Source organism: Gadus morhua, chromosome 2, assembly GCF_902167405.1.
Source record: "Gadus morhua chromosome 2, gadMor3.0, whole genome shotgun sequence".
Lineage (NCBI taxonomy): Eukaryota > Metazoa > Chordata > Actinopteri > Gadiformes > Gadidae > Gadus > Gadus morhua.
Window position 1 is genome coordinate 26380429 of NC_044049.1, and position 12198 is coordinate 26392626.

The window sequence follows — 12198 nt, forward strand, 5'->3', positions numbered from 1 at the left end:
AGACGTACAGACAAACAGTTAACTACAGGATGGACAGAAGCCCAGCTCGCTAGACAGACGTACAGACAAACAGTTAACTACAGGATGGACAGAAGCCCAGCTCGCTAGACAGACGTACAGACAAACAGTTAACTACAGGATGGACAGAAGCCCAGCTCGCTAGACAGACGTACAGACAAACAGTTAACTACAGGATGGAAAGAGGCCCAGCTCGCTAGACAGACGTACAGACAAACAGTTAACTACAGGATGGACAGAAGCCCAGCTCGCTAGACAGACGTACAGACAAACAGTTAACTACAGGATGGACAGAAGCCCAGCTCGCTAGACAGACGTACAGACAAACAGTTAACTACAGGATGGACAGAAGCCCAGCTCGCTAGACAGACGTACAGACAAACAGTTAACTACAGGATGGACAGAAGCCCAGCTCGCTAGACAGACGTACAGACAAACAGTTAACTACAGGATGGACAGAAGCCCAGCTCGCTAGACAGACGTACAGACAAACAGTTAACTACAGGATGGACAGAAGCTCAGCTCGCTAGACAGACGTACAGACAAACAGTTAACTACAGGATGGTGACGTGTGTCCCGAAAGGACTCACTATATTGATGTCTGTCTGTCTGTCTGTCTGTGCGTGTGTGTGCGCGTGTGTGTGCGCGTGCGAGCGCGTGCGAGCGCCTGCTAGGGGGCACGGGGAGGCCATGATGACGTCACAGGGTAGGGTTGTCCCATTTGGTAGGGGACCGTTAAGGGGTAGCAATGAGGGGTAGCAATGAGATTGAGCAATGAGGGTTAGGGTTGAGATGTAGGGTTGAGACAGAGCAAATGAATGAGATTGGGCCAAAGTCTGTCCACAGAGCCCTGAACCACACACATTCGCACGCGCTCGCACGCGCACACACACGCACAGACAGACAGACAGACAGACAGACAGACAGACAGACAGACAGACAGACAGACAGACAGACAGACAGACAGACAGACATTCCTCAATTTACAATTAGACGACGGCTTAAAAACAGGAAGTGAATGCGGTGCGAACTAGACAGTTTTCACAAACCATTGGTTATTGTAATGCGTTATATTAAGGTTGTATATATAGTGAGTATAATTCTAGCAATTTACCGATAAGATAAAATATGTAATGATAGTCCGAAATGATGCAACTACTGAAGCTTTAAATGTGCCGGCAAAGTCCATAGCACTGTACTGTAGGAACGACCAGCGCCCATCGCAGCGCCCAAATTTGTCCCGGGCTCGTCATCAGCTGTCCGTTGCCAGGCAACGGACAGCTGATTACGTAAGGGTTGTCCGTTGTCGGGCAGGTTTCAAAAAACATTCGCGCTCATGTTGCCAAAGACGAAATAAAATAATACAGTTAAGGGATCGCTAGATAACACTTGTTTTTACTTTATATTTGTATTGTATTTAATTGTTTAATCAAATTTAGCTAGTAAACTGAGTGTTTAAAGTGGGTTTCAAAAAACATTTGCGCTCATTTTGCCAAAGACGAAATAACATAATACAGAAAACGGATCGCTAGAATCTGAGACAACATTGTGGCTGGAGTTGCCTGGCTGCGTCACAATGCAGGTTTGCTCAGGGGGAAGGTGGTCGAGGCTGCATTTCCGAATATGGACGCAAAAGAACAGCAGGAGCTCCTGGAAAGGATCCGTTCTTCAACTGATGAAGAAGAAAAGTATCCCCTGCTCTTCACATTTGATTTTCAGGAAGACATGGAGGTCTTCCTTAACATGGCAGCTGAGGAGGATCTTCGGGTCAACGCCATGTTTCTGGGTCGCTGGGTGGACAGCCAGTGACATTGCTGTGTGTGTGTGTGTGTGTGTGTGTGTGTGTGTGTGTGTGTGTGTGTGTGTGTGTGTGTGTGTGTGTGTGTGTGTGTGTGTGTGTGTGTGTGTGTGTGTGTGTGTGTGTGTGTTGAGGTTCTGAGTTCAGTTATCTGTTGAGTGTTCTTAATAAAGTGTTATAACGTTTACAATGTATAGATTTTTTGTATGACTTTACTTATTCACTTTGGTAACACACAGAGCTAAGTTAAAACACAGACTTGAGTTTGTCGTATTTAAATATGGGCAAATAAGGTGGTCCAGCAGCACAAAGTAAGACAATATTATAGACAATTAGAGCCAGATATTAAATGAATGATGGTTCAGAGTAAGAATTTAGGAATGCAAAAGTGCTAATAAGTAATAACATATGATAAATTATGTTATTAAGACAACAGAATGTAACATAGCTAGACCTAATATAAATATGTCAGAAAAGGTGAAGCTAAAGGGGAATTGTTCTAACTATTCCTGTCCACTCATACATAGTATTTAAAATAATTATTAGCCTCAATCTCTGATGCCCTTCAGCTTTACAATAAGAGTATCAGTTTGTGTCCTATCAAATATTAAATTGAGATGATTGCAGTATAACACAGAGGGAATTCTGAATAAGGTGTGTGTATTTACAGAAAGAGAAGAGCCATAAACTCCAGCCTAAAGTCAACAGCGAGCGTCAGGTCTTCTGTCCAAAACCGGAAGCGTTTATCCGATTTTATAACTTAATTTATTTCGTTCATTTATGTAAACACATTACGTAACGCCCGATTTTTTTTTTTTTTTCCGATCTTTATTTTTTATTATCCAATTTCCGGCGTGTGGGTGGTGGTTTCTGTCTGCAGCGGAAGTGCGTGTGGGTGGATGTCTGCAGCTAGACTCTTGCGTCCCTGCGACCCACTGGAAGGGTGCTAGAGGAATGCCAAGCAAGTCTCTTCCCCATGCACCGTGACTAATGCTCAGTTTCAGCAGATTGTAGCGATATAATCTCGTTATCACACACTCTTTGCTCCATCAGACCCACACTTGGACGACAAACACTAGGCAAACGATGTCATCCTGCCGATCGAGACAAAAAGTTTTAGCAGAAGGATATTTTCGGCTGCATAAGTCAAGGTCACAGCCAGAACACCATGAGACCGGGCCCAAGGAGGGGTAAAGGTGTGTGGCGGGTGTGTTTCACCATTGTTCCTCTAGCCGGATTCAGGGAGAGTCCTTCCAGTCGGATGTATTGGTGTGGTGAGAAATTCGCTTTCAAAAACTAGAGAAAAAAACAGATAAGACACAGTTTGAGGAAACAGAGGGAATCGGTACATTGATTCAGTGGTCCGTCTGTCCGTGTATCTACTGTACCAATCGAATGTATCCAGGCAAGGCATCTTTATTTATAAAGCACTTTTCTTACACGAGGCAGACTCAAAGTGCCTCACATAGTCAAATATCTATCGGCCGGTCCATCGCTCCATCTATATCGATCTGTCGCTGGGTCTTTCCCTCGCTCTGATGCTACATCACACTCTGATTATATAGCTAACGTGTCGAACAGACTGAGAGGCTGTGTCATGCCAAATTTGTACCGGCTGTGTCACACTCAATTTGTACCGGGCGCGTCATCCATACGTAATCCATTCCAAACCTGCCTGTCAGCAGATGATCGCGTCGTCCGTTGCCGGGCAGGTTTAAAAAAACATTCGCGCTCATGTTGCCAAAGACGAAATAACATAATACAGTTAACGGATCGCTAGATAATGTAATGTCTTGTGGGTTCCTTAATAAACACACGATTTATCTTGAAGAGAAGGGCTTTATATTCATGACCCATCCATGAGGTAACATTAACCCGCCTTGTCACATTCTTAACCCGAAACAGACATCCACATGCAGCGCGCCAATCCAACTGCGCATGCTCCGTGTGACTAATAACTGATGTTGATATCATTACAGATAACACTTGTTTTTACTTTATATTTGTATTGTATTTAATTGTTTAATCAGATTTAGCAAGTAAACTGAGTGTTTAAAGCAGGTCAAGGACGAAATAGCACAATACAGATAACGGATCGCTAGATAGAAGGTTCGCGAATGTTCACGTCATTCGCGATCATCTGTTGCCAGGCAGATTTGGAGTGGATTACGTGTGGATGACGCGCCCGGTACAAATTTGGCAGCCGGTGTCACGTTAAAATTGTACCGGGGCGAAAATTGTACCGGCCTACGTCATCGTTTGTTTACATCCTGACAACCTGACAACCTGCTCGGCAACAGACGACGCGATGCAGAAAACATGTTTCCAAACGACGAAATAACATAATACAGATAGCGGATCGCTATCTGTATTATGATAGATAGCGATAACACTTGTTTTTACTTTATATTTGTATTGTATTTAATTGTTTAATCGAAACAATAAAAAAATGTGCCCGCGATACGGGCGATCGCGTCAAATGACGCGTCAAATCACGTAGGAAGGTTCTTGAACATTCTAGACTATGAAACCTGCTTAAAAAACTCAGTTTAGTAGCTAAATTCGATTAAACAATTCAATACAATACAAATATAAAGTAAAAACAAGTGTTATCTAGCGATCCGTTATCTGTATTATGTTTCAAGAACCCTCCTACGTCATTTGACGCGATCGCCCGTTTCGCGGGCAAAACATTTGTCATTTGACGCGATCGCCCGTTTCGCGGGCAAATTTTTTTATTGTTTCGATTAAACAATTAAATACAATACAAATATAAAGTAAAAACAAGTGTTATCGCTATCTATCATAATACAGATAGCGATCCGCTATCTGTATTATGTTATTTCGTCGTTTGGAAACATGTTTTCTGCATCGCGTCGTCTGTTGCCGGGCAGGTTGTCAGGATGTAAACAAACGATGACGTAGGCCGGTACAATTTTCGCCCCCGGTACAATTTTAACGTGACACCGGTACAAATTTAGTGCGACAGCTGCCAGATTTGTACCGGGCGCGTCATCCATACGTAATCCATTCCAAACCTGCATGGCAGCAGATGATCGCGTCGTCCGTTACCGGGCAGGTTTCAAAAAACATTTGCGCTTGTTTTTACTTTATATTTGTATTGTATTTAATTGTTTAATCAAATTTAGCTAGTAAACTGAGTGTTTAAAGCGGGTTTCAAAAAACATTTGCGCTCATGTTGCCAAAGACGAAATAACATAACACAGAAAACGGATCGCTAGATAACACTTGTTTTTACTTTATATTTGTATTGTATTTAATTTTTGCGACGATTGGCATTAACTAACGTAGCGGAACACCCCCCATATGTGTTTCAGACGCCAGGGGGACACAAGCTCCTCACCTTAGTGGAGTTATCCAAATAGTCGTCACAGCCTTGGAGGGACCGACCTATTATGCACAGGAACACCTGAAGAAAGAAGATAGTGATGGGGTAATGTTGTTCCTTTCAAGTTCTTCAGAGTGAACTAGGCTTTTTAGCGTCAACCATCCTACAAAATTAGCTTTCAACACTTACAGTTTTAGAAATAATTGAAACCGGGGCTAAATTAATTTGTGGTTAGGAGCGCAGGACAAGAGACCTACCAAGAGACCAAGGGCAATGTCGCACATGAATCTCAGTGGAACCATGCTGCTTGGGAAACCATAAGGACTCTAGAGAGAGCGAGAGAGAGCAGAGAGTGAGAGTGAGAGATTCATTCATCTATCTATCAATCAATCTTTTTATGATATATGGCTGGGAAGAATCCAGCCAAATGTTTGTGGAATCAGTCAATCGCTTGCTCGCTCTCTCGCAGACACACACACACGCACACGGGCACACGGGCACACACGCGTACAGGGGCGTATTATCATGCAGGCACATATTAATTATTAAACATAGTCATTATGTTCTTAACCGGACAATTTTAATACAGGCTGACTATTTCGTGGACGTGCGCTGCAACATTAAGGCAATAGCGTCCGTAAAACATCACGCATGACAAGTCTACATTCACAACTGCAGGACACGCTGGAAACGCCATCCAAGAAGTGCAACTGAGTGTGTTTGTCTGTGTGTGTGTGAAAAAGCAGAGAAAGTATTCTCACACTGCATGACAAACTACCATGAATCAGCAATCGCACACGTTACATATCCCCCCAAGCACCCATGCCCCCCTCCAAACCGAGCCCACACATACACGCGCACAAACACGTTCACACACAAATAACCCAGTAAACCCACGATACGGTGATCATAATGTTAAAATACAACTACTGTACTCAATGAACAATAATTACCTTGGCAAGGGCAAAAAATACCGGCAGCATTCAAGGGCTTCTTGCGGCTTCTGCCTTATTGTTTCACTTTCAACTTGGGGACACGCCTACACAATCCCAGCCAGCAAATATGGAGAATATTTGTATTTTTTATTGTTTCATTTAAATATATAAGTTAGCTCATTCTGTTCGGGTTAGGATACATTTGTTTCGATTAAATGGTTTAGGATTATTTTTGAGTTTTGTCAATATGATAAAACAATACCCTTCTTAAATATCAAACAAAAACAGATTTAATTGAGAGACTATAACGCCCAATGAAGCAAAAAAAAATAAAGAATATATTTCCACCCTAAAACTTGTAGCTTGAAAAATAATGATTTGGTTTATCGCATATTATTATTACAATTTCGATGGTTTGTCCTTCTGTTTAGCCTCCTCTGATTCTTTCCCTGATCTTGTTTGCGCTCCCTGACATGAAAATGAAAGTGGGTATCAAAAACTGCTAACAAAAAGTCAGCGCTGTCAGCCCTATAAGCAAATAATAATTGAAAAGTAGGAAATCAAGTTATACACATAGGCTAACGTATTGATAATGATTGTGAGTGTAACGTTTTATCAAGGATATAAAACACATATACAACCTCTCAAGCATCAGATGAACTGGCTATCCGCTGCACACCTCAAACAACAGACGGGAAATCGAATAAGGTAAAAAATTGTCCATTAAGAAATTTCATTGATTAACAATTGCATTGAAAGAGTCCTCTTACATGAAGAAATCCAGAGCACACTGATGAGCCAACGCACCATGAAAGGCACTAAGCAGTTATTGCAGTTAATCATTACCGGCCTTAAACACAATGAGACGATTTTTCATTAACACTAGCCAAGCAAGGTTTCTTCAATGGACATAGTCCACCCCTTTCTTCAACAGAACCAAATTCCCTGCAGGGGACACACACACACACGCGCGCGCGCACACACGATTGAAAAAAACCCCCCGTTATTTATTAAATCCTTCCTTTGCAAAACAGCGAGAGCGGCTGAGCCAAGAGCCATGTGTCAGACAGAGGGAGCGCTCAAGGAAAACCCACTTGTGTCTAAACATAGGTGGCAGTATTTTGTGAGCTTCTGTATCAAGTATGTGCCTTCATACCAGATCTGTGTCAACATTTTAAATCAGGTCAACACCAAGACGTGAACAATCACAAAGTTATCCAAAATAAAAGCTCTACGGTATCCGCAGTCTTCGGTACACCAGACGTTACCATTAGTCTGACTACGAAGGTTACATGGTTAAATGGTTCTCGTTAAAACACAGGTCCTTCAGATCATCAAACAAGTTAGACATGCATCACTGTCCCCACGTAGCAAATGGAGACTTCCCACTAGTCTACGGTAACAGCCACGAAGGACGTTGCGGTCTCCTAATCAACCGGCTAGCCCTGGTTTAGAAATGGATGGGAAGCTTGCTCTATGCTTTGAATGCACCACGTTAGACATTTTTTTTTTACAACGAACCCCAAGGTGATAGCTACAGGATGAAGGCCCTGATCATTTATAGAATATAAAACATTGATTTTAGATGACCGTGTGAAACAAAGCCATTTGATACCTTGTTTTCCTTCCTTTTGAAGACCATTTGAAAAAAAGGCATACTAAATCATAGAAACGACTCGTATGAACTCACACTCTACGTACCAGAAGTAGACACTCCATTATTTGGAGCAGGACTAATTGCTTCATTAATACATCACCGTACCCACCTAGATCGTTTTTGATGATCTTGTGATATAACTAGCAAATACGTCCCTGTAACTTAAAAGGTAAAAATAAGGAAAAACTCATACCCAAGTGGCTCCTATCCCAGTGTCCTGTCCCTTTGTAACCATAAACAATTCGTATATATATATATATATATATATGAAAAAATAAAAGCTTGTTGATTCACTATTTTGTAAACTAATTAAAAGGTAATTTGCCTTCATAGAGACTTGCTGTTCATGTTCGTTTTAGGCCACATCCAACTGAGAGGCAAAACCAACTGGATGAAGGATGCCTATTTCCCTTTAACAAAATATACTTAATAACATTTTTTAAAAACACATTTTAAGTTTACTGGGTGGACATCCAGGTCAAGTGTAAGATGGATCTGGGGCCCAATGAGCATCCAGAGGTGGAGTGGTTGTACGAGAGGACATCTGTTGGTTTTTTCCACCATTTTGTACAGTCTTGTTCAAGAAGATCTAACGGGAGTGCCGGTGGTCCGAGCTCAGAGAGCCTTCTTGGTGTGTGGCTGGGGGGGGCTCCCCGGCATGGCGGCCTTGCCATCGGGAGACGAGAGGAGGGCCAAAATGTCCTTAAAGGCCCGACTTATCTGCTGCCCAAACCGATGGGAGTCCTAGGAGAGAGAGAGAGACATATGAGAAGAGATCGAGAGAAAGAGACATGATAGAACTGGGACCTAGGGTGCACTGTGCATAAGATGTGTGTGCGACTGTGTGCATGCATGTCCTTTCCGGCATACCGCATGACTATGAAAGCGTTGTGGTGTGACTGTGTGCGTACGTTATGAATGCGTTGTGGTCTTAGTGTGGCAGCCTAGCCAGAGAGAGAGAGAGAGAGAGAGAGAGAGAGAGAGAGAGAGAGAGAGAGAGAGAGAGAGAGAGAGAGAGAGAGAGAGAGAGAGAGAGAGAGAGAGAGAGAGAGAGAGAGAGAGAGAGAGAGAGAGAGAGAGAGAGAGAGAGAGAGAGAGAGAGAGAGAGAGAGAGAGAGAGAGAGAGAGAGAGAGAGAGAGAGAGAGAGAGAGAGAGAGAGAGAGAGAGAATTTAAACAACCCATCTCAGGGTATTTAAATGCATTAGCACTTCGTCTTGGCTATTTATTGTATTCTCACACTGGTAACAACGCACATGTCTAGTTTTAATGTGATGTCCAGTCAGACTTGTTGTCTCCCTTGTTCTGTGTGGTATTTTACTGTCCTGTGTGAGCTGAATCACCTGAATGAATTCCAAACGATTTGCGTTGTTTGGCAATAATAATGACTTGACTGGAACTACAGACATATAGCGAGAGAGAGATATGAATGTATAGAGACATAAGGAGAGAAAGAGGGATAGATGAATATAAAGAGAAGGATCCAGATATCAAGAGATGACGTGAGAGATCCAGAGAGCGAGAGATCAGAGAGAGATTGAGAGATCCAGAGATTAATATAGCTGAATAGAGACATAATGAGATAGAGATATAGAGATAGAAAGACACAAAGAGTGATTACACTGAGAAGAGGTCTGGGAACCGTGCATTCATTTTCACATATTTGAGGCGTGGTTTACGAATGCCCGGAGTGTATCATATGAGTCTGTACCAGTGGAGGCTTCTATAAGACTACAGGTGAAGCAGTGCTTCACCAAAAAAATAAAAATAATAATAATAATAAAAATCGTAGAATAATCCCATTTTCAGCTTTGAAACTAGGGATGGGAATCGAGAACCGGTTCTTGTTCAGAACCGTTGCCGAGTCAACCGATTCCTTGGAATCATTAGCAAGCCTGCTTAACGATTCCGCTTATCGGTTTCGGTCGCGGCAAATGCGTCCTGACGTCACACACACTCTGCTTTGTTTTGGTTCAGAACGCAGCAAACATGGCGCTGTCACGTTAAAATTGTACCGGGGGCGAAAATTTTACCGGCCTACGTCATCAGTTGCCTGGCAACAGACAATGCGATCGTCTGTTGCCTGGCAACGGGCGATCGCGTCGAATGACGTAGGAAGGTTCTTGAACATTCGCGAACTTTCATGCTCGTTCATTGCACTCCTTCATTGAGCGTGACAAGACAGGTTTTTGAAACCTGCTTTAAACACTCAGTTTACTAGCTAAATTCGATTAAACAATTCAATACAATACAAATATAAAGTAAAAACAAGTGTTATCTAGCGATCCGTTATCTGTATTATGTTATTTCGTCTTTGGAAACATGAGCCGAATGTTTTTTGAAACCTGCCCGGCAACGGACAACCCAATCAAATCAGTTGTCAAGTTGTCAACAACTGATGACGTAGGCCGGTACAATTGTCGCCCCCGGTACAATTTTAACGTGACAGCGCCGCCGAGGAAGGAGCGCATCGTGCGTTCACACCAAACGGGGAGACAAGATCCCATACAAAGTGAATGTAGAGACGCGTATCGGGCGATTTTTTCGCGAGAGAAAACCGGCGACAAGTTTTGATTTGTCGCGCCACACTTTCGCCGTGCAAAGCAAGGCAAGGCAAGGCAAGGCAAGGCAAGGCAAGGCAACTTTATTTATACAGCACTTTTCATACACAAGGCAGACTCAAAGTGCTTCACATATAAACACTGTTATACAATAAAATAAAATAATAGATAAGTAAAAGAAAACGTATGCAAAGAAATGAGTAAAATAGAAAGTGCAATGTATTTAAGATCAGATCAACAGTCTCTCTGGTATCCGCGTCGGGACTCGACCCGACCTAAAAGGAACTTGGTACTTTCTCTGGGACTCCAACCCGGATTCTAGTAACCCTTATCCTTTCTCTCTGGTATCAGATCATGTATCTTTCTGGTAAAAATAGAGAATTAAATTGAAAGTTAAAAAGGCTTTTTAGTAAGTAAAATTGATTTAAGAAAGTGCAATGTATTTAAGAGAAAATTAAATTGAAAGTTAAAAAGGCTTTTTAGCAAGTAAAATTGAAAGTGCAATGTATTTAAGATCAGATCAACAGTCTCTCTGGAACCCAAGTCGGGACTACAACCCGACCTAAAGGACAATATTCTAGGACTCTAACCCAGCTTCTAGGACTCTAGCCCAGACCAAAGGCCTTTCTCTCTGGTATCAGATCATGTATTTTTCTGGTAAAAATAGAAAGTTAAAAGGCATTTTAGTAAAATAAAGGTAAAGTATTTAAGATTTAGCAGAAAGCTAACGCAAGCATAAAAGTCTTCAATCTTGTTTTAAAGGTGCTCAGAGTTGGGGCAAGTCTTAAATCCTCAGGGAGTTTATTCCAGCTATTTGTTGCATAGTAACTAAATCCTGCTTTCCCATGTTTCGTGTTTACTCTGGGGATAATTAACAGATTGGTCTCAGAAGATCTTAGTGTTCTAGAAGGCTTATGTAGTGGAAGCATATCAGTTAAATATTTTGGGCCTAAACCATGTAGGGATTTATAGGTTAGTGCACAGGCGAGTGCACAGTGCACCTAGGGTGCACTGTGCATAAGATGTGTGTGCGACTGTGTGCATGCATGTCCTTTCCGGCATACCGCATGACTATGAAAGCGTTGTGGTGTGACTGTGTGCGTACGTTATGAATGCGTTGTGGTCTTAGTGTGGCAGCCTAGCCAGAGAGAGAGAGAGAGAGAGAGAGAGAGAGAGAGAGAGAGAGAGAGAGAGAGAGAGAGAGAGAGAGAGAGAGAGAGAGAGAGAGAGAGAGAGAGAGAGAGAGAGAGAGAGAGAGAGAGAGAGAGAGAGAGAGAGAGAGAGAGAGAGAGAGAGAGAGAGAGAGAGAGAATTTAAACAACCCATCTCAGGGTATTTAAATGCATTAGCACTTCGTCTTGGCTATTTATTGTATTCTCACACTGGTAACAACGCACATGTCTAGTTTTAATGTGATGTCCAGTCAGACTTGTTGTCTCCCTTGTTCTGTGTGGTACAAGGGATTTATAGGTTAGTGCACAGGCGAGGATTTGTGCCGCGACAAATTCGCTTGAGTTGAACTATTTCAACTTTGACGTGAATTTTTGACAAATGAGTGACATGTGTAACGTAACAGCCAATCAGCGTTGAACCGTCAAACTCAGTGCAGTGCAGTCCGGGGTGAACTGCAGCATGGAGGAGAAAGTGATTGTTGCCGTTTGCGACTCCCGGAGCTCTATATATAATAGTATATAATATAATATAATTATAATATCACGGCCAACAGCTCTGTGCGCCTCCGGATGGCCGTAGCGTGGGGAGCTCTCATAGGGATTGGGCTTCTCGGGGTTTGTTTACCGGCGTTGCTATGGTTTCCGGTCTTGTGTGTTCCAACGGTTTATTAGGTAGGCCCATCTAATAAATCTCTGTCTAATCAATACC

General features: G+C 42.5%; 1 protein-coding gene across 5 annotated transcripts in view; it reads right to left on the reverse strand.

Moving 5' to 3' along the window:
- Positions 1-12198, reverse strand: part of cpt1a2b (carnitine palmitoyltransferase 1A2b) — a 60736-nt gene that overhangs the window by 8185 nt on the left and 40353 nt on the right. For 2 of the 5 annotated variants that reach the window (XR_003979355.1, XR_003979357.1), the window contains exons 19-23: positions 6742-8501; positions 6119-6204; positions 5423-5491; positions 5181-5246; positions 3035-3112 (exon numbers count right to left, since the gene is read on the reverse strand). Coding sequence is in view for 1 of the 5 variants with exons in the window: in XM_030376879.1 (XP_030232739.1) it covers positions 8373-8501 (129 nt within the window). In the remaining 4 variants the exon portion in view is untranslated. Of the gene's footprint in view, positions 1-3034; positions 3113-5180; positions 5247-5422; positions 5492-6118; positions 6205-6230; positions 8502-12198 lie in introns of those variants that run through there. The other 3 variants (XR_003979358.1, XR_003979356.1, XM_030376879.1) reach the window with 3 other exon arrangements.